This window comes from Kogia breviceps, chromosome 2, assembly GCF_026419965.1.
Source record: "Kogia breviceps isolate mKogBre1 chromosome 2, mKogBre1 haplotype 1, whole genome shotgun sequence".
NCBI lineage: Eukaryota > Metazoa > Chordata > Mammalia > Artiodactyla > Physeteridae > Kogia > Kogia breviceps.
The window spans coordinates 182,778,347-182,800,636 of record NC_081311.1 but is presented as its reverse complement, the minus strand read 5'-3'; the positions used below and the strand labels follow the sequence as shown (position 1 = coordinate 182,800,636).

The window sequence follows — 22,290 nt, the reverse complement described above, 5'->3', positions numbered from 1 at the left end:
CTGAAAAGGACATATTCTTGCAGACACTTAACCAGTTGTTGAAGTTGTGGAAATCACCTTCTTTTGGCCTTCTGATTTGGACTTTCAAGCGCACTGTTACACCTTAAAGGGAATGGGATGGGAAACCAGGTATGGCTGAGTCAGCTCCAACATCCGGTGGATTTCATCTGAGGAGCCTGTGCAGCTTTGCAGAGGTTCTGGACAACAGTTTCTAAACCCAGCACGGGCCTTAACTGTGCTCTTCCTTTGCCTTACTATTAAGAGTACCAGAGAGGGGGGTGAAATAGCATTTGCATTTCATATTTCATACTTGCTGTTAGGCCTCAAGCCTCGGCCTAGTGGGTATGTTGCTCTCGCTGGATACTGGTTAGTGAGTATTGTGAAACCTAAATAGGGCCATCACCTGGGCCGTTCAGCTCTTTCAAAGAATGGGTCCCCTTTAACATCACCTGAGGAAGGCAGTAGGAAAAGTATATGTGAAAAGGAAAAGCCATTGCTCTCGGAAAGATGTAAAACTGCAAAATGCTTCAGCCCACCTGCCATAATTAAAAATGAGTCATGATAAAAGCCTAGGGAAGGCTCTTCCATCAAGTGTTGGGCTGCTCTTCTAAGAAGAGAAAGCTCTAAAACAGGATGGTTTAAAAGTAATGCAACACCCAGGATAAAAAAAAAAATGCAACCACCTTCTTCAGAGCTGAAATTGGGACCACAGGCTCCTTATGGAGGAATCATCTTTCTGGAGGAATAGGTAGATTACTAAACAGAGGTGGCATTGCCACAGACTGCTGCTCACAGGTACAACTGTAAATTTTCACTTCCATTAATATAGGACTAATACCAGTAATAACAAAATGAAGCTCTGCAAGCGGGGTAGGGTACTGCTTTAAACCACAGCTACTCTTGCTTCTCAAAATAGTCCTTTTTCTTTCTTGAGGTTTTGTTGTTTCCATCGAGGCAGAGCAGAGAAAGCAGCAGGAGTCATCCCCAAGGCCTTGGTGAAATCCTCAACAGACAGGTGCTCCTAGAAGAGGAGAGGGACCAGAGGGCAAAGGTCACATTCTTGCCAGAGTTCGACTTGTTGAGTCATATAGGTGTGTACAGAAATCAAATGAGCAAAAACAGTCAATGTTGCGAGAGCCAGGAAAGGGATGGGAAGGGGGGAGGTGGCATTTTGAGGTCCAAGAGATTTGATCCCTGAATTTGGAACATAATGAAAAGGACGGTAACAGCATGAGGCAGATAGAGCTCCTTTTGTTTTGACCAGGGTCAAGTTCACACTAACCCTGAAATAAGAATTACCACATTTGACTTAGCTTGTTTAAAATGTTGCTTCTCTTTCTAGGTCTTAGTTTTCCTCTCTATATAAATGGGAGAGGGCTTCTCTGGTGGTTGAGAATCCGCCTGCCAGTGCAGGGGACACGGGTTCGAGCCCTGGTCCAGGGAGATCCCACATGCCGTGGAGCAACTAAGCCCATGTGCCACAACTACTGAGCCCGAGAGGCACAACTACTGAAGCCTGCGTGCCTAGAGCCCGTGCTCCACAACAGGAGAGGCCACCACAATGAGAAGCCCACACACCACAACGAAGAGTAGCCCCCCTGCTGGCCGCAACTAGAGAAAGCCTGCATGCAGCAACGAAGACCCAACGTAGCCAAAAATAAGTAACTAAATTTATTTAAAAAAACAAAAAAAAGCTTCCTGACATTGAATTTGGCAATGATTTCTTAGATGTGACTCCAAAGGCACAGACAAAAAAGAAAAAAAGAAAAAGTGGACTTCATGAAAATTAAAAAATTTTGTGCATCAAAAGACGACACACAGGGACTTCCCTGGTGGTCCAGTGGTTAAGACTCTGTGCTCCCAATGCATGGGGCACAGGTTCGATCCCTGGTTGGGGAACCAGGATCCCACATGGCGTACAGTGCAGCAAATAAACAAACATGCCTGGGGAAGAAAAAGACTACACACAGATGGAGGAGAATAGTTGCAAGTCATATATCTGATGACTTGCAACTATTTTCTGATGATGCAGCCAAAAATAAATTAATTTTTTTTTTAATGGGCAGAGGGCTTCCCTGGTGGCGCAGTGGTTGAGAATCCGCCTGCCGATGCAGGGCACGTGGGTTCGTGCCCCGGTCTGGGAGGATCCCATGTGCCGTGGAGCGGCTGGGCCCGTGAGCCATGGCCGCTGAGCCTGCGCGTCCGGAGCCTGTGCTCTGCAACGGGAGAGGCCACAACAGCCAGAGGCCCGCGTACCACAAAAAAAAAAAAAAAAAAAAAAAAAAGAGCAAGGACTTAATTAGACATTTCTCCAAAGACAACATACAGATGGCCAATAAGCATATGCAAAGACACTCAACATCACTAATCAGGGAAACAAAAAACGAAACTGCAATGAGATACTACTTCATGGTCACTAGGATGGCTATTACAAAACAAAAAACAAAAACAGAAAACGGTAGTGTTGGCAAGAATGCAGAGAAACTGGAACCCTTGTGCATTGCTGGGAACCACTATGGAAAACGGTATGGTATGCCTCAAGAATTACCGTATGACCCAGCAATCTTCTCGGTATATACCCAAAGGAATTGAAATCAGGGTCCTGAAGAGAGATTTGTACACCCATGTCCATAGCAGTATTATTCCCAATGGCTAAAATGTGGAGGTAACCCAAGTGTCCATTGACAGATGAATAGATAAGCAAAAAGTGGTATATAAATACAACAACATTATTCAGCCTTAAACAAGAAGGAAATTCTGACACCTGCTACAACATGGATGAACCCTTGAGGATACTGTGCTGAGTGAAATAAGCCCATCACATAAAGACACCTGCTGTATGAGCCCACTCACATGCAGTTCCTACAGGAGCCAAACCCACAGAGACAGAAAGCAGAATGGTGGCTGCCAGGGGTTGGGGGAGGAGTGGTGATGGGGGAGTTGTTTCATGGGGCGGAGTTTCAGTTTGGGAAGATGAAAAAGTTCTGGAGATGGGCAGGGTTGATGGCTGCACAATGATGTGCATGTGTTTATTAATGCCACTGAGCTGTACACTTAAAAATGGCTAAGATGGTAAATTTTATATTATGTATATTTCACCATACTTTTTTTTTTTTTTTTTTTTTTTTGCGGTACACGGGCCTCTCACTGTTGTGGCCTCTCCCTTTGTGGAGCAAAGGCTCCGGACGCGCAGGCCTAGCGGCCATGGCTCACGGGCTTAGTTGCTCCGCGGCATGTGGGATCTTCCCGGACCAGGGCACGAACCCGTGTCTCCTGCATCGGCAGGCGGATTCTCAACCACTGCGCCACCAGGGAAGCCCTTACCATACTTTTTGAAAAAGGGGAAAAAAAAGAAAGTTAAGGTCATCTGATGCCAATACATGCTCCACTGCACCACACGCACCCCCTTTCCTGAGTGATTTCAGGGATCCTGTAAAGGTCATCTTTCCCTCCCAGACCGGCGAAGTATACTACTGTGCTCACAGGTGACTGAATTATACCGTTATAGTTATCTTCATCTCTCTTGGCTTCTAGGTTTGTTCCTAGTTAAAAGGCAACATGTTCCTGGTTAAACCTCACCAGGCTTCTATATTCCACTGTGAATGCATCAGCCATTATTTTGTGGGAACAGGTTTTGCTTAGAGATGGAGGCAGGTAGCAGCAGGTATACAACTGAGGTGAGGGGAAAGATGTTAAGAAGCTAGGAAAGCCGCGAAACAAATTTAGAGTCAAATTTTGCCTAGCTATTGAGTGGAAAACAAAATATTTGAGTAAATGACATGTACCAGCTTCTCTCATCCTATGGATAATCTAGAAGATTAGACAGCAAAATTCTACCTTTTCACTCTTGGTTTGAAAATCACGACTGGGAGTCACCTTTCTAGACCTTGGGTCTCTTCAGCCATAAGACTGAAATGACCTCTGCTCCCAGTTCAAACATGATACAGTAGTGAAACTGCTGGGAGCTGGCCAGTATCCTCAAGGCATACTCAGGTAAGAACCCCAAATTCAAATTGTTAGAAAAGAGCATCTCCCACCTCCATCTCTGCTCCCCCAGGCACCAGAAGGGGACAGAGTCGGGGTGAGAGCAACAGGTTTCTTTTTAATCTGGGCTGTTCTGCTATGCAGGATTGCCCTGGAGAATGTTTTTTTGACTCCCTCAGAGAGCCCTGAACTGAACAGCTTCTTGGTAAACACCTGTAGATGGATTTCAAGCTCAGGTGGATCTGAAGCCCCAGTTTTCTAACCTGTCATCCCACCTCTGGGCATTTTGTGCTCAAGGCTCCTGGGAGCCCTCCCCACTCCCCAAGGCAGGGCAGTGGAGCACCTTGTTTCGGAAGAAGGTCCCTCACAGCTGTGGCTGCCATCTCGATGGTCTGCAAGTGCCTTAGGTGCCCTCTCTCTGTCCCACCCAAGCTGGCTCTGCAGCTTGGTTGAGACTTTTGGACTCTGACCCCCAGGCTAGAGGGCAGGGACTGCCCATCCCAGTGGACTTGTATCTTTCCACTGGTCGTGTTCTTGAACCCTGCGATCCTACAGCTGATTACTGGCCTCACCCATGCCCACATCCGCCTCTCTGTGGTTTACTCATCGGTACTCAAACAGGTTACCCTCTTGCTACTGCCTCTACGTCTGGAGCAGCCAGAGAGCTTGTCCACTCTCTCACTTGGCATGGAGCCCACAGCTCTGCTGCAAGAATCCACGCTACTCCCACAATTAAAAAAAGAAATCAGCAGCAACTGATTTTTTTAAAAGAATCTAAGACTTTTTAGACTGCTTCTACCATGGTGGGGTTGTCTTGATTCTTTTTGTTATATTCAAAATTAGCGATCTACTTAGCTTCCATTTTTTAAAATAGGTAAATGCATATTTAACTTTGTTAGATATTGCAAAATTCCCCTCTACAGGGGTTGTAACATTCTGCCCTCACACCAACAGAATAATATATGTTTCTCCACAGCCTTATCAACAAAATATAATGTCAGTATTTAGCCCCCTCTTAATCACCTGCTTCAATAATGTTGGCTGCCTTTCCCTTTAGAAATACTTTTTCTGTGCTACATGATATGACAGTAACATCGGGACTCAGAAGATCTGATTCTCGCTCTGACTTTGCTACTGACTGGTTACATCACATTAGGCACGTCACTTCCCCGCTCTGGGTCTGAGTTTTCTCAGGTGCAACGCAAGCAATGATAATAACAGCCTACATGTATAGAGCACTTCCTATGTACCAGGGGCTGGGCAAATAATATTTGTAACATTATTATGAATAATATTATATGATATTGGGATCATCCCAATTTTACAGTGAGGACACATGGGTGGATGTGGGAGAGGATGCATAAAAGGGTTCTAAAGGTGACGGGCAGGATGCAATGTTCTGGAAACAATACACTTATGCATATATCTGGCCCAAACCCATAACAGATGTTCCTGGAGAAAACGGTCATCTCACTTCTGTAGATTCATTAATTTATCTCTAAGACTTCTTTATGGTTTATTATACACAGAGTAAATTTTCTCTTCTCTCAGTACCCTCTCAGTCTAGATTTGCAGTCTATTTTATTTTTTTTTTAAAGGTAAATTTATTTATTTATTAATTAATTTTTGCCGCTCTGCAGCATGTGGGATCTTCCAGACCGGGGCACGAACCCGTGTCCCCTGCATTGGCAGGCGGACTCTCAGCCACTGCGCCACCAGGGAAGCCCTGCAGTCTATTTTAGACCTTCATGAAGTGGGAATGAATACTTAGAAATGTGGGCTTTGTTTTCTTCTTCTTTTTGGCCGCACCGCACGGCATGCGGAACTTCCCTGACCAGAGATCAAACTCGTGCCCTGTGCAGTGGAAGCACAAAGTCTTAACCACTGGGCCACCAGGGAAGTCCAGAAATGTGTTTTTTAACAAGCCCTTCTTGCCAAACTCTCTCCCACAAGTGGTCCAGACAGACAGCAGCTGCAGCTACGTGATGGACCCTGTGCCAGTGAGTCTCCTCCCCGGTGCTGCTCTGAATTGCCAGCCCGCCAAACATGTATTTCAACCAGGATGTCTCCTGGGTGCTGCAAACGACATGGCTGCCACTAAACTCATGATTGTCCCCTTCTAAGCTGGGTCTGACCCAGGATTTTTATCTCAGAAAATGACACAACTTTCCCCTCTCACAACCTTTATCCGGTCATTACCAAGTGTCGTTGACTTAACCTGCGAAATATTTGCCTAAACCTTCTCCTTCCCTCCACCCACCCCCACCTCCACCTGCCACCATCTATCCTAGGCTCCCGTCTACTTCTCAGCCTGACTTGTGGCTGCTGCTTTGGCCACCTTCCAGTTCATTCTTCACTGAGCAACTAGAGTGGTCTTTGAAAAGCGTAAACCTGACAGCCACTCCCCTGCTTCACCATAATGGTTCCCCTTGACTTTTAGAGTGGACACCGCCCACCCCTAGCCTGGCGTAGAAGGCACTGCCCAGTCCTCCGCCCGCCTATCAGCCGCCCCTCCCCAGCTCCACACACCCCACCGCTCTGGCCACCTCGTCCTTTCGCCCGAGCTGTGTTTACTTCCTACTTCTGGGCTTCGTGTATACTGTTCCCTTCTCCAAGAGTAACCCACTCTGCCTGAATAATTCCCGTTCACCTTTCAGGAGGAAATCTCTGACTAAATCAGATTCGTCCTCCTTCTCAGTCTGACCCACCTCCCTCCTGCTGGGATCCACACCCTCGGGAAGCTCCTCCACAGGCTTGTTCGCCAGCTGCTCCAGGGAAAAGATGGGAAGAGGCCCAGAAGTGATATTGCTGTTTGCGTTGAACACGTCTAGTTTAGGGTTTGTGAGCTCCTAGGGAAGAAAAGGAAAACACTGTTAGTTCAGCTGGCTTGTGGCTGCCTCCCAGGCTGACTTTTTCTCTGAAGTCAACACTGACCCTAGGGGACCTCCTTCAAGAAGCCCTCCATGGGAATTCCCTGGCGGTCCGATGGTTAGGACTTGGCGCTTTCACTGCCGAGAGCCCAGGTTCAATCCCTGGTCAGGGAACTAAGATCCCGTAAGCCTCGCAGTGTGGCCAAAAAAAAAAAAAAAAAAGCAAAAACAAAGAAGAAGGCTTCCATGACCCGCGCGCCTCCCACCGTCCACACGCACATACACACACTCATAAAAACATGGCACTTTGGACAGGACCCATGAGCTAAAGCTTGGCGGTCTGTATTCAGCCAGAGCCAGTTGGTGTTAGATGACTGCTTTGTTCTATGCCTTATGAACTTCTCCATGGCTACCCTGATGTTCGAGGTCTACCTTGGACATTTATGACCCTCTTTCTCTTATCTGTTGTGAAACCGTCATCCGTAAATTCACTTAGCCTTGACCTATCTATCTATGCTTTCCCGCCTGCACCACCCGTCAACCAAGAAGGGTTTATTGAGTGCCACAGGGTTCCCAGCCTGAGGGTGAGGCTGAGGGGACACATGTGTTATCTGCTGGTAACCCAGCATGCTTGGGAAATTGCTCTCATGTTCTGGACACACTTCTGCAGAGTCTACTTGGTCTTGTTGCCCCTACAGGCCTGTGAACTTATTTGATTTCATATTTCCGCATCCTAGGCCTGTAGGCGGAACGCATTTCCATGAGCTAACTGAAACATCGAAGGAAAAGGTTATTCTACCCAGAGAAGGGCTCCCCACGGTAATGATAGTAGAGAAATCATTATTTCCCCAAGTGTGATCTGTGGACTAACTGCATCAAATTACGTGGGCCTTTTGTGAAAAATACACATATTACTGGGTCCCAGTCCAACTCTACAAACCAGAATTTCGGGAAGTGGGACCTTGGAATCTGCATTTTAATAAGCTTCCCCCATCCCCTAGTTCCCCATCACCCAGACTCTTTTTTTTTTTTTTTTTTTTTTTTTGGTACGCGGGCCTCTCACTGTCGTGGCCTCTCCCGTTGCGGAGCACAGGCTCTGGACGCACAGGCTCAGCGGCCATGGCTCACGGACCCAGCCGCTCCGCGGCATGTGGGATCTTCCCGGAATGGGGCACGAACCCATGTCCCCTGCATCGGCAGGCGGATTCTCAACCACTGCGCCACCAGGGAAGCCCGATCCAGACTCTTATGCATGATAAAATTTGGGAACCATTTCACTAGGGAATGGAGGAGACAAAAGAGCTAGAGGCATTGAAGTTAAACAACAAGAAGAACTTCTAGGAGAAGTGGGCGGGAACAATGGAAAGGAAGCAGAGGACCCTGGCATCTTCCATGGAGCTTTCTCAGCTCTCACGGGTCTGACCATTGTCAATGGCCACCGCCAACTGCCCTGTACTCACAGCAGTGATCTGGCCCCAGTCCCCAGAGTTTCCAAGCTCCGCCTTCAGGGCCTCATAGGATTTGGTGTTCTGCAGGTAAAGTAAGTAACAAATTAGACCTGGGTCTCAGCAGAGGAGACGGAAGAATATTTTCCTTCAGGCTTTGAAAGAAGAGCGGCCTAGGGCCTGGGGATGAGAAGGAGATGAGGGAGCTCAGGGGGAGGCTGGAGGACGTCCCTGAAAAAGGAGGTTGGATGGTAAGGATGAGCACGAAGGGCTGACGGGTAACACGCTGGGGCAGGGGACTATTTGCCCTGCTTGGCCCAACATGGGAATGAAAAGTATGATTTTTCCCCACCCTCGGGGTCTAAGCAGCCGCACACTGTCTTGAGAGACCCCCGCCCACACTGTGTAGGCTCTGGGGGACTGAGGGGTCCTGGAGAACTGGGGGGCTCCTCTCAGAGCCTGGAGGGGACCCTACCACAGAGGAGTGAAGGGAGTAGAGGGGACCTTGGCTCCATGGGGAGCCCCGCCTCCACATCCCCAGGGCCTGGCAGCAAGCATGGCACATTATGAGCTCCAATTATGCTGACTGAATGAATGAGTGAATGAATAAATGATTGAGTGAGTGAATGAATGAGACACCAGCACAGACTTGAGGTGGGGGAAGACCTGCCAGAGTTGTTGACTTGGGACACTGACCTGGATTTGAGAATTTCTGGCATCTAGGTGTGCCGCCTTGAGATTTGTTTGAATCCATCATCAAGACTAAACTTAGCTCATCAAACACTGAATTTGTTTAAACACATTTGAGGAAATTAATCTAAGCTTTGTTTCCCTAATCTCATCTGTTGTGTCAATTTCATGTACCCAAAGCCACCAGGCCAACATTCATTCTACCTTAGCCTTCCTCCTTCCTTCAGAGAACATTCACTGGGGTTCCGTTTTGAGGAGCTGCCCTCTGCTTCTATCTGAGACCAGTTTAGAAAATCCTGTGGAAATCTGATTCACCGTCCCTCAGGTAAGGACCACATATAGGACCCATTTTGCTTAGAATTTGGTTCCAGGAGACATCCATCTTTAGACACTTTCCTTTAGAGCTGACATGTTCAGAGGACCCACCAATGCTGTCCCATAGAAGTTTCTGCAATGATGACGGAAATGTTCTTTTTCTGTGCTGTCCAATATGGTACCCACCAGCCACATGTGACTAGTGAGAAATCAGTTCCTTAATTTTAATTCTTTAATTCATTAATTTAGTGAGAAATCAATTCTTTAATTTTAAAGAAATCAATTTAAATGCAAATTTTAATTTGCATTTAAATAATCAGTACAGCTCTTACTAATAATGTCTAAGAGCTTTGAGCTAAATCTAGTACACAAGCAAGACACTGTCATTAGGCTAGGTTTTTGATAGATTTCCTTTCTTCTCCCTCACCACGGGCCTTAATGGTCTTGCTGCAGCCTTACTGTTTATTCTAAGTCTCCTCAAACCCCTTTACAGGTATATCACAAGTCGTCCATCACAATGAACAGAAAAGCCAGGAGCCCACCCTGCTCTTGCTGTGCCTTGAAGGATGCACAGGGCTGGAAGGAGCAGGTGGGCTGGGGCTACTCACACTCCACCTGAAGGGATCCCAAGCCAGGAACCAGCCCGTGAATGTGGGGGGCTCGTGTCCTTGCTTCACCACAATGATGGGGGTCTCGGGGTCCCGGCCGCTGGGGTGGGTCTTGAGGTATTCCTGCACCGTGGTGGCTGCAGCTTTCTTCTCGGCCTCATTGGCATTCTTTCCAATCCAGAAAAAGACCTGTGGATCATCCCAGAGTCAGTCCTTCCTGTCCTCCCTCGGCTCCCCCAGGCTCAGATGTCCAGAAGTGGACCCTGACCTTGGGCAGGCCACATCAGGCCTTGATTTTGCCTCTGGAAATGGAGGTTGGACACATGCCCTCTACTTAGATATTCTGCAGATGTGTGACTCCCAGCCTCTCCAGAGCCAAAGACCCTCAAAAACACTCCTCTGCCTCATGAAATGAATTGGACTTTGGGAGAAGAATACATCCTGCCCTGCAGTCCCTCCAGGCATGTTCCTCTCTACTTGCATTCTTCTTTCTTAGGCTCATAACACCACTCCCAGGGAGAACATATATGGGAGCCAAGAAAACGTCAAACCTTACCTATCCTAAAGCCTCTATTTCTCGGCTCTGGGGATTGAGGTGGTGGGAAGGGAGGTCCCCAGGCCTCAAACCTACCTGGTCCCAGACATCTAGCAGGAACACATCATCCTCTTCCAAGTCATCCTGATTGAAGTCAGGGATCTCTGTGGCCAGGAAGCGCCCGGTCTGGTTGGAACATTCAAAGAGCCGAGGTGTGATCACCAGGGTTTCCTCCTGCAGCCTGCAAGGTGGAGAGGAGATCACATTGGAAAGCCTGTCTCCTAGGAAAATGTTCTTTCTTCCGATCACACAAAAGTTCCCGAGTCCTCCCAAGACTCCAGGAGCTCTCCAAGGGAGAAATTCCCACCAATCTTCCAGGACATACATTTCAGTGGCTCTTCTATAGTCCTGTTAAGAAGTTCTTCCTGATATCTTCCCTCTATTCCTCCTGATGCTACGGTGGTACATGCCCTTTTGCTTTTGAACTGGGGAATAGTGGATCATGGACCTTCTTTAGAAAAAGAGGGTTTACAGCTTGTGTTCCTCAGCATCTGGGTCCTGTGGCAGCATGGAAGGACAGGAGCTGCTGGGACCCTGGCATCTTCTTCCCAAAGGGCACACCTATAGCCCTGCCCCTCTCTTTGAGCTGCCTTCTATGGCTGTGGAAATATCCCTACCAGGCCCCCGGCATTCCATGGTAAGCAGCACAGACACAGCCCCAGTGCCTGAGAGGCTCCAAGGGCCTGGGCTGCCCCTTACTCACCTGGCAGCCCTGAGAGCCTGGCATGCAGAGTTCTCAACCCATACCTGCTGCAGGCTCTGGGCCATGCGGGTGGAGATGCCGGGAGGCTCTCCAGGCTCGCAAAGTGAGCTGGCGGTCGACGGACCTGGGAGTTACCTCTTGGTGCTGGCATAGGGGGCCTTCCCGCCCAGGGCCATCCAGAAGTTGGCCGGCTCCTGCCCTTCCACCACCACTTGTTTCTCGGTCCGGGAGATGGTGTCAGCAACCATCTTGGCCATTTCCCGCTCGTCCCCACTACAGCCCTGGGAAAAGGGGGGGTCGGCTGTGCTGGGGGAGCCCATCTCCAGTGCCACGCCTCCCCCCCTCCTTCCACCACATTCACTGGCCCAGAGCTCCCAGGTCTGGGAGGTTCTCCTGGATCAGCGGCCCACGCACACAGCCCAGGCAGGGGCAGTTCTCCCAACCTCTCCTCTGTCCTTGATGCTCCAAAGGATGGCAGAGGAGACAAGACAGTCTGCACTCCTACTGGGCAGGAGGAAGTCTCCAAGAGACTGAATCCTCCTGACAGAGATAAACGGGGAGGCAGCTACAGGCACAGGGAGAGTGAGAGAGCCCAAGACATAAAGGCAGAGCAACACGGGGACAGACAGGGGTGTCCAGAGACAAACGGAATGAGAGCCACCTACTCGGACACAGAGGCGGAGAATCAGGATGGCCCGACCCAGCGCCGCGAAGGAGCGAGGCAGGGCTAGAGGCGTCAGGGAAACCGGAGAGCGGGACCTACCCGGCCAGAGGCCCCTGCCCTGACCCACACGGGGAGGCTGCTCTGAGGCCGGGGGACCGCCAAGATGCACGCCGGGTGGGGGGAGGCTGCTGGACCCTGCACACACCTTCCCACACCACAGGTAGCAGCAAGACGGGGTCTTGAGGATGAAGACATCATTGGAGTTGAGGGAGGCGGCCCGGGCTGGGACCTCAAAGGCCTTGGTGTTGTTGGTGCTGGTCCCCCGGACCTGGAACAGCTGTGTGGAGGGCACAGGCTCCACGCTGTTAGCCCGAGAGGTGCCTCCCTGCAGAGAGAGAGGGGCAGGAGTAACTTAGTGAAGGTTATGCGGGATTAGAGGGGCGACAGAGGTTGGGTGGGTCTGCTGCCCACCCTGGTCCTCTACACCATCACCAGACGATAGTCTTGCCAAAACAGTGCTTTGGTCATGGGTGCTTCCCTGACTGAAACTTTCATCTGGCTTACAGACTAGAGCCCAGCTTTCAGCGCGGCCCTTGATGTTGAAGGTGGAGACTTCCTTTCCAGAGTCACCTCTCAGCTCTCTCCAAACCCTCCATTTAGCTTGGCCAGTTTCTCACTGTTCCCCACGGGGCCCTTCCTCTGGGCCTTTGTCCTGGCTGTGCCCCTGCATCGCATGCCCTCATTTTACCTCTGTGGAGCTCTTTAACTCTGACCCCAATGTCAAGACCTCCTCCAAACCCCCTTTCCATCATGGACTCTATGCCTATTCCCTGATTACTGTACGCATGCTCCCCTTTGAATGCAACATATTTCTGGCATTTAAGCACACAGTGCCTTGGGCTGTTGGTTCACTGGTTGCCCAGCAAGATGGTAAACAGCATTAGCATGGCATTTTTCTCCCCCTTGGCGCTTTGCAGAGGGCTGTATGCTTGGTAAGTGCTCAATAACCAGATTACTGCTTAAAGGAATGCAAGAGACGGCTATTCCATTATGTCAGAAGGCGCCAGTGCATTTTTTTTTGTGTGTGTGTGTGTGTGTGTGGTACGCGGGCCTCTCACTGTTGTGACCTCTCCCGTTGCGGAGCGCAGGCTCCGGACGCGCAGGCTCAGCGGCCATGGCTCACGGGCCCAGCCACTCCGCGGCATGTGGGATCCTCCCGGACCGGGGCACGAACCCGTGTCCCCCGCATCGGCAGGCGGACTCTCAACCACTGCGCCACCAGGGAAGCCCGCCAGTGCATTTTAGACAGGTCCATCGTTAGGCAGATCCAGCCACAGTAATTTCATTTTTCATGGAGAGGCCCCAAGGAGTAGGGGTATAGAGAGAAACAGTACTTGTATGTTATGTGCTAAGTGTTTATCAAACGGATTTTTAAAAATACTGAATTGCTGTTTCGATTACCATCCCACATAGATGATGGAGCCTCAAACAGTCCTCTCCTAGGGAGAATGGGCTTCACCCTAGCCCTGCTCCCACCCCATGTCCCCTTCCCCATCTCCTGGATGCCCACCCCGCCTCAGCTGCAGGTACTGCCAGGCACCCCGGTCCAGCAGCCACACCTGGTAGACCACCATGCGTCCTTTGAAGATGGACATGAGATGAGGTGACTCCTTGCCCATCGGGACCAGGATCTGGACTGGTTCATTGTTGTACTGCTGGTCCAAGATGACCGCTTGATAGGCCGAGGCTGTGATTTCATCCTGGCTGGCCTGGCTGCCCTGGGGATGAGCGGGATGGAAAGGGTAGGATGAGGACAGCCCACGATCCTGACTCCGTCCCCAGCCTTAGCCACAACTCCATCCCCAATTCTGCCCGGCCCCAAAACCAACTGTCTTCCCCACCAAGCCCCACCCCGGCCACAGCCCAAATCCCCACCTGACCCAGACCTCAGTTCTGATCCCAGCCCCACACCTAATCTTTTTCCAGCCCCAGTCCACCCTTGACCCACCTTGACCCCAAACCTCCTCTCCCTCTTACGGCAACTTTCTCAGGGAAACACCATGGCTACCACACCACTCAACCCCAGCACCCAAGCATCTCCCTGCTCCCTCACATCTGGACATAGAAACCCACCGTCAGAGCAGATAAGGGGAATGGGAGTTGGAAGAGAGACTCCGAGAATCAAAAGGGGAAAGGGTTGGCGTGGGGATACTCAGTGTCAGTGGGATCTCACAGCCAAAGCAGTTCCGAGATAGAAAAGGGGTGAAATCCCCATCACCAGAGAGATTCAATTCAAGCGCAATGGCCACTTGGCCTGGGTATAGTGGAGGGGGAGCTGAGCTGGCTATGCTCTGGACAGGGTGGGGTGGGGCTTGACCTGCCAGATGTAGAGCAGGTAGTACTTCTTCTCGCCAATGAGGTAGGTGTAGAGCAGCAGGTAGCAGTCGCCCCCATAGAAGTGGCCGAGCCACTTGGAATCCACAGGCACCAGCTCTAGGTCCTCAATGCGCCATACCTGGGGCAGGTACCGGCTAGTGTGAAATCCAGGACAGGCTCTGCCAACCCCTCCCCACCCATCCCGGGCCACCTTCCGCCCTCGCCATACCTGCACCTCCCCACTCCCATCGTCGACCATCTTCTGCTGGGCAGCCACCTGAGGCTGGACGTGCATGGACGTGGCATCAAACTTCACCTGTTCCACCCTAGCTGGAGCGAGGGGGAATCATGATACCCAGTGTCACCAGCTGAGTTCCCCCAGGTTCTCACAACTGCCCTGAGCGGAAGCTATAATTCTTAGACCCATTTGACAGATGAGGAAACTGAGGCTAGAGAGATTCAGTAGCTGACCCAAGGTCATGCAGCTAGAGAGTGGCAGAGTTATAACACAGAACCGCATCTCCCTCCAGTAAGGCTCATGCTTCACCGGGGCCTCCCAGAGCAGCCAGAGAAAGGACAACCCTTTCCTCCTCCCCCAGGTGCCTGGCATGGAGCTTGCCCTTGTCGAATATTGTCCGGGAGACTAAAGTTTTCTGGGTTCCAAGGAGACCCAACCCCACTCCAAATGAAAGTCAGGCTGTTCTCAGCTCCCTTTTTGTGACAACTCTTGAGTTTCTCCAAGTCCCTTTGTGTCCCCACCCCACCTGTGGAGTCCAGAGCCAGGGTGAAAGTGCACATGCAAGAGGCGTGTTCAGGAAGGAGGGCAGGAGACAGGCCTGTGCTCTCTGGGCCCCGCTCCCGGCTTCTGGTTCCACCCTGCCTCGGGCCAACCCTCACCCACGGAGCCCACGGCATGGGTTTTGCCCAGGCCTGAGGCCCGGTTGGGCACTGTCCACTTCTGGAAGAGTTGCTGAAAGACGGCTGACTCGGCCCCATCATTCTGCACCTCCACCTGCGTGCTCGGTGGGTACTGCTTCGCTTTGATAAAGTTCTGGGAAGAGAAGGAGGTGGCTGGGCCTGTGTCCCTCCCCCAGCCCCCACCCCCTAGTGAAAGCCAAAGCCTGGCTCTAACCCCAACTAGACCCAACCACTAATCTACCCCAGTCCCAAGCCCAAACCAGAATCTTACCACAGTCCCAAGCTGACCCCAAACTTAACCCTGCTCTGACCCCCACCCACCCCAAGGCCAAACCAGACTCCAGACTCGACACCACCTCCAACCTAGCTCTGACCTCAACACTGAATCCACTACTAACCTCAAAACCCACTTGTGACCCCAACCCCAAGGTCAGATCTGACCCAAACCTGAACCTAGCCTCCATCTCCAACCTTGAACCCCACCCCCCAATCCAACGCTGACCCCAAGCCAGTTAGAATTACTGACTCTTAACTCCTACAGGGACCCCAAACTCTGACTTGGCCTCAGCCCCATGCTGACCCAACCCCCTCTTGTAGGAAGGCCAGCCTCCATTTCTCCCTCCCTTGTCCCAGCCAAGGTGTAGGTGGGAGCCCGCATTCTGCAGAGGCCCCGAGGTTGCCGGGTGGTTGGCTATGCAGTATGCAGAGACCTGCCAAGATGGCTACGGAGCGGATATCCAGACCCCCTGGAGCTAAATCAGGCTCGGAGCCTTCCCTGGCCTCTGCCTGGGGCTGTGCCTGGCCCTGACCCTGCTGCCCTCTCCCTGCTGGAGTCGGCTTCTCTGACTTCTCCTCCAAGTTCTCCTCCCTGACGCCCAGGCCCACCAGTGCCTGGCTCATGGCTTCCCTCTTCTCCTGGGCATTGACATTCTTCCCCTTCCACAAGTAGATCTTCAGGCCCCCCTGGTCCAAGATGTAACAGTCCTGGAGGTGGGAGAGAAGGACGCAAGGTAAGAGCCTAAGGGCGCCCTCGGTTCTGGGCTGGGAGAGCAGCAGGCACACAAGGCCGCCTCCCCTCACATGCCACCTGCCCCTCCACCACCACCCCAGGCCCCTGGCCCCTGGGCTCCTACTTGGGGGAGAGTGGGCAGGGGCCGGGCAGGGGGCTGATGGGAGTTGGGTCTGGGGGCGGCCTCCGGACCCTCTCACCTCGTGACTGAGCAGGTCCTGCGTGAGTGGCCGCGTGGCGACTTCTCTGACCACCACGTTTCCCCCTGAGTCAGACACGCTGCAGGACAAACATACGGCGTAGACAAGGGCGGGGAGGGGTCCCGGGCCCTCACCTGGGGAATCCTCCCTCAGGAAGTCCCCCAGGGTCAAGAGGAGCCCAGAGGCAGCCGGGCACTCACTGGTACAACTTGAGGGCGGCCTTGAGCGCCGGCTCCACCACCGTGTCTGGCACGGCGGCCTTCAGCTCATTCCGCTGGCCCAGCACGTGGTTCATGACCTCCATCAACTGCGGCGAGGCCTTCTCGTCCTCCCCGTCCACTACGCCCACGTAGGTGCGCCCACCCCGCTCCTGGTCTCGGATCTCCTTGGCCAGGGTCATGCCCTGCAGGGAGGCCCCGGGACCCGTGAAGGCTGGCGGGGGGCAGGGGACAGGGCAGTGTCTGCCACCCCAAACCACACCTAGAGAGCCCAGCCCCCTACAGCAGCCCCAAGGGGGAGGCACCTGCCCGGCCCTTCCCTTTTGATGGGGGACCAGGCTTTTTAGGTGCATGGGAGGAAATCAGGCAAAAACCCCAGGAAGAGCAGGTTTCCTCTTGGGCAGGAGAGGGTCTGGAGGGGACCTGCTGGGCCTTCGGTTTTTTTTTTTTTTTTTTTTTTTGGGGGGGCCTTCGTTTTTGACATTGTTTGAAATTTGTGATTTTACTTCACAGTTTTGCATAAGAGTTGAGCCCTGAAGATCACAGTCCTCAGTCTCTGCCCCAAAGCCGTGTACACACACGCACACGCACACACACACACACACAGAGGCTCACGTATGTGCTCACACGTACACCCAAACACACACACTCACACACACACACAGCAGTCTCTCATGTGCTCACACAGATGTCCAAACACACACTCACACGCAGGGCTGCCTTACCCTCCTCTGCCCAGAGTCTACTGCTCAGTTACTGGCCTTTCCACCCCGGTCCCCTTCTCTCTCCACTCCCCCCAGGCCCTCTCCCCCAGTCCCAAGGCTTCTGCGCTCAGATGCATATCTGTCTCCTGCCCAGCCCTCTGTTTTCATCTTATTTCTCCAACTCCCATGATAACCCCCTTTTAAGATGTCCCAAACCGAACTCTTGATTTTCTCCTCAACTCTGTTGCTTCTTGATCTTTCCATCTCAGGAAATGGGACTCCATCCATCCCCACAAAAAAGCACAGCCTTTGACGTCTGCCTCGCCCCTCTCTCGTCACCCCCAGTCTGACACACAAGTCCCGTGATTCCACCTTCCCAGCCGTGCTCCCGTGCGCCCTCAAACCCTCCACTCTCTCTCGCTTCTCAAAAGTCAGAGTGACTTTCAACGGCCTCCCGGGCACCGAGAACAAAACCCAACCCTCTCACACAGACTTCTGACCACATAACATGTCCTATGAGACCCACCCGCCCTCTGCTCCAAGCTCCCCAGAGCCCTCATTTTGTGCTCTGGCTGAGCTAGGAGGTTCCCCGCCAGCCACTTCTCTCCCGCCTCCCCGCCAGAAGCCTTCTTAGAACTCTCAGAACCCTCAGCACCACACTCCCCACCTCTCACTTCTCCAATATCGCCCTCCATGTCTGTCTTCCCCACTGGACGGCCAGCTGGAGGCCAGAGCCAGGGCTGGGCGCCGCCCATTTCATTCACCACCAGATGCCCAATGCTTGGCACAGGGTCTGCCACACAACAGGGACTCATTAGACGTGAGTGGAGCAGCCAGGGTACACACACGCGAACTCCAACACGCATAGCTCTCCCCATGCACGTGAAGACTCAGATCCACCTTCACACAGCACCCTGGACAGTCAGGGGAGAGACGCCTGGGGAAATGGGGGCTGCTTGGGCTGTGGCAGTGGTCTGGTAAGTTTGACTGGGAGGGAGGCTGGGTGCTGGGTGCAGGGGCAGGTCAGGGCAGGGTGGGATTTGGGGGGAGGGGTGGTGCACCAGCACGGTTACCCTGAGTCTCTCCATGCGGTTACTCTCTGGCCCGTTCCACTGGATGATAAGCTTCCCGAGGTCCAGGAGGAAAACATCCCCACGGTTGAAACTCTTCCAGGACATCTCCACCTGGAGAGCCATGGGGCAGGCGCAGACCCCACTCAGACCCCATCCATCACCCCCATCACCCATCATCTCTTCCTCACCCTTTCTCTGCCCCTCACCCCTCCTCAGCCTCTGCTTTCCACCCAGGCTGGGAGCGGGGAGAGGAGGCCACGCCCACGGTCCTGGTCGATGCCCACCTCTCCGGCCACCACATTCCTCTTGCCCTTGACATGTAGCAGCCGCTGGATGTCATAGGAGTTGGTCTCCACTTGTTTCATGCCAGAAGCCACACCCCCTTTCCGGATCCTGTGAAGAGATGTGAACTGACCCAAGGGAGTGGGCTGGGAGGTGTGATAGGTCCCCGTCCTCCCACATCTTGGGTACCTGGTTGCCACAGGGGCCATTTGAGGGCTGGGGCTGGGACTAGGGAGGTGCATGAGGCACCTCGGGCACAGACTCTCAGGGCCATGCAAGGTCAGTCTATTGCCTCAATTTGCATGACCCTGGCAGTGAGTGCCTCTTTGGAGTCTGTACCCTAGATGCCTCACTCTGTTGAGAGCCCTGTGCATGGTAATGCGGTAATGTGGAAGGACCGGATAGGACTCTAAGGACAGGGGACTGAAGTGAAGGAAAGAGGGGAGATGCTATGGACTGAATTGTGTCCCCTCCCAACTCATATGTTGAAGCCCTAGCCCTTGATGTGATGGTATTTGGAGACGGAGTCTTTGGGAGGTAATAGATTAGATGAGGTCTAGGTGAGGTCATAAGGGTGGGAACCTCATGATTGGATTAATGCCCTTATAAGAAGTGACACTAGAGAGCTTGCTCACACTCCATCATGTGAGGAAACATGTGAGAGGGTGGCCATCTGCAAACCAGGGAGAGAGCCCTCACCAGCAATCAAATCAGCCGACGCCTTTATCTTGGACTTTCCAACTTCCAGAACTGTGAGAAAACTAATTTCTGTTGTTTAAGCCACCCAGTCTATTTTTTGGTTTTTGTATTTTTTGTATTTTGCTATGGCAGCCCAAGCAGACTTAAGCCAGGAGAGGTACCACCTCAAGTGCTCAAAGGAGTGGACTGCTGCTATGAGTGTAGAAAGAAGGAGAGCAAGACAAAAGGGAAGGGTGGGGACTGTGGCCAACTGGAGAAATCCTGGCCTATCCTAGAGGTCAGTAGCAACTTGGCTCCTGACGGTGTGTTTCCACGGGAAAAGCCAGGAGATCAGAACTTCAGATTTTTCAAGAAAAGCTGGAAATCTGGATTTTAGTGTGAAAGGTTTCTTTAGAGAAAGAAGGAGCAGTCATATGCTCATTGGCCAGTGGGGAGACTTGATATGATGCCCTGGAAGGCCTCCTTTGGTGCTGAGCTCTCCAGGACATTCAAAATAGGGGTTGATTTACAAAAATTCATGGTATGCAGAGTTACAGAATTTCAGAATGGCCTCCGGGGCAGCCAAAGACACACTCAGAGAGATGAAAACCAAGGACAGGGCAGCAGCAGAAATGGGGGTGAAAGATTAGAAAGGTGAACAAAAATTACTCTCATGGGCTCCCCCCCCAGTCTCAGGCTCCCTTTCCAGCCCCAGGTCTGCCCCCCATCCTTGGTGTCCCTCCCCAGCCCCGATTCCATTCCCAAGCCTGTAGCGTGCCCTTCCGTACACAATGCCCTTCTTGAAGTAGCCTCGGAAGGTCTCGCTCTCGTTGCCCTGGACCTCGCGGTGCTGGACAGCCCGGCCCTTCAGAAAGTCATCCATCTGTGTGGTGTAGATGGCAGCTGCCCCTTGCTCATCCTGGGACGAGTCCTGGCCGATCCAGTAATGAATGTCATAGGACAGGTTGCTGCCTGTCTTGTGGATCTAGGGAGAGGACATGTCCAGTGTACCCGAGGCTCTGGGCTCCCACAGCCCTCTCCCTGCCTCCCTGCTTCACAAGCTTGTGGGGCCTGGGCTACAGGGGAGCTTGGCATGGGGGAAGTTCATGGGACTGGTGATCAGCAGCCCTGCATCATGGCCCCAGTTCTGTCAGACTCTCTGAGACATGGGGCAAGTGGCTTCCCCCACCCAGGCCTTCCTCATCTCATCTTGGAAATAGCTTGGTTGGACTACAGCATTTCCCAAAGTGATGTGCACGGACCATCAGAGGTCTGATAGGTGATTGGGTGGTATACAATGAAATGTATATGTGAAATGATTATGGAATTTTTTTTTTTTTGGCCACGCCACCGGGCATGCAGGATCTTAGTTCCCAGACCAGGGATTGAACCCACATCCCCTGCAGTGAAAGCACGGGGTCTTAACCACTGGACCGCCAGGGAAGTCCCTGATTACGGAAATATTTTATAGCTACTTTCTGTTTGTGACACGGGACACTGTGTTCCACTCATGATAATGATATTAAGCTTTTAAATAAATGGATTTAAATTTTAAAAGTGAATCAATATAAGGAAAAGTACAAATACGTTAACAATACAAGATGTAGAAGAAACCAAGAAGGTGAAATGAAGTTGACTATGGATTTGGGGAACATGGGCTCAAGGTAGAGTGACCTCCCACCAGTTCAGAAGATCCCCCAAGACTGTAAATCCACAGATGGTCACCCCAGCTGGGAGCTCACAGCCCAAGGGCAGGGAGAGCCTCTTACCTCTCTGACCCCGAGGAGCTACCTCGAGGCTGGGAACACCCAGTGAATGCTGTCTCGGGGTGAAGTTAGGCAGCAGTTCCCATTGCCCCCAGCCTCAAGTTTCCTCTATGTTGCTACCGTAAGCTTTGCTCTCTGCTCAGCCCCCACCCCCCGCCCATCCCCCACTCACAGCCAGGACTATGTAGCAGTCACCATCGAAGAAGCTGCCGAAGGTGCTGGAAGGAACAGGCACCATCTGCATGGCCTAGGGAGGGAAGGAAGGCCAGAGGGTCAACCCCCAAGGACCCCCAGCTTCCCTGCCTCCCTTAACCAAATGGAGAGTTAGGAAAGGAAGGCCAGGAGGAAGAGGGCATGAGGAAACTGACAAGGTGAATGGATGTGAGGAGGGTGGGGAGGAAAAGGAGCAAGAGGATGTGCCCAGTGCCTGAGGAGGGGGTGGGGATGCCACTTGGGGACAGGCACCAGGGGCTCACATGCCAGCAGGGCAGGATGCAGGACAGTCAGTAATCCCAGGGCTCTCCCTTCCCTTGGTGCATCCCAGTCCTGCCGAGCCCCCTTTGTGCCAGGCTGGTCCTCACCTCTATCCTCCATATCTGCACCCCGGGAGTGGTGACGTTGAGGGAGCCTTCGACCTGGGCGTTCAGTTTGGTCATGGCGGATGAGCCTGGGTAGAAGTGGTGTCAGAGTAAGAAGAGGACATAGGGGCCTCCCTGGTGGCGCAGTGGTTAAGAATCCGCCTGCCAATGCAGGGGACACGGGTTCAAGCCCTAGTCTGGGAAGAGCCCACATACTGCGGAGCAACTAAGCCCACGCGCCACAACTACTGAAGCCCACGTGCCTAGAGCCCGTGCTCTGCAACAAGAGAAGCCACCGCAATGAGAAGCCCACGCACCACAACGAAGACCCAATGCAGCCAAAAATAAATAAATAAATATTAAAAGAAAAAAAAAAAAGAAGACTTGGGCTTGCCTCGGTTTCAGTGCCGCTCTTCCAGCCCAGCCTGGGACAGCCCAACAGTGCCCCGATGCCGGGGCTCAGGGACCTGGGGGAGGTTCCCCACCCTGGGCCCTGACTGGCCAGGGGCCCATCCTCCAGCCTTCTCAGCCAGCTCTGATCTTGTCATTCTTCTTGAAATACCTGCCCTCATCACCTGCTGCATAAAGTCTGGCAATCAAGGCCCTTCTTGATC

The 22,290-nt window shown here is 52.3% G+C and overlaps 1 protein-coding gene across 1 annotated transcript; it reads right to left on the bottom strand.

Annotated features, from left to right (window-relative positions):
- Positions 1-907: 907 nt before the first annotated feature.
- On the bottom strand, positions 908-21,754 carry VIL1 (villin 1). Its single transcript, XM_067027552.1, has 19 exons — positions 21,680-21,754; positions 21,271-21,345; positions 20,121-20,317; positions 18,657-18,765; positions 18,373-18,483; positions 16,578-16,780; positions 16,378-16,456; positions 16,054-16,152; positions 15,148-15,301; positions 14,480-14,580; positions 14,252-14,389; positions 13,494-13,652; positions 12,080-12,259; positions 11,346-11,491; positions 10,544-10,688; positions 9,913-10,101; positions 8,315-8,383; positions 6,693-6,833; positions 908-1,021 (listed from the first exon to the last, which is right to left on the bottom strand). Exons 1-19 carry the CDS (start codon positions 21,752-21,754, stop codon positions 908-910), a joined length of 2,484 nt encoding a protein of 827 aa, XP_066883653.1.
- Positions 21,755-22,290: the final 536 nt, after the last annotated feature.

Excerpts from the sequence above, each read along its gene's own strand:
- VIL1 (XM_067027552.1), bottom strand. The coding sequence starts at position 21,754 with ATGACCAAACTGAACGCCCAGGTCGAAGGCTCCCTCAACGTCACCACT. Across the intron at positions 14,390-14,479 it reads ATGGGAGTGGGGAGGTGCAG|GTATGGCGCATTGAGGACCT; the intron begins GTATGGCGAGGG and ends TACCTGCCCCAG. Across the intron at positions 10,689-11,345 it reads CCCTATGCCAGCACCAAGAG|GCTGCAGGAGGAAACCCTGG; the intron begins GTAACTCCCAGG and ends TCCACCTTGCAG.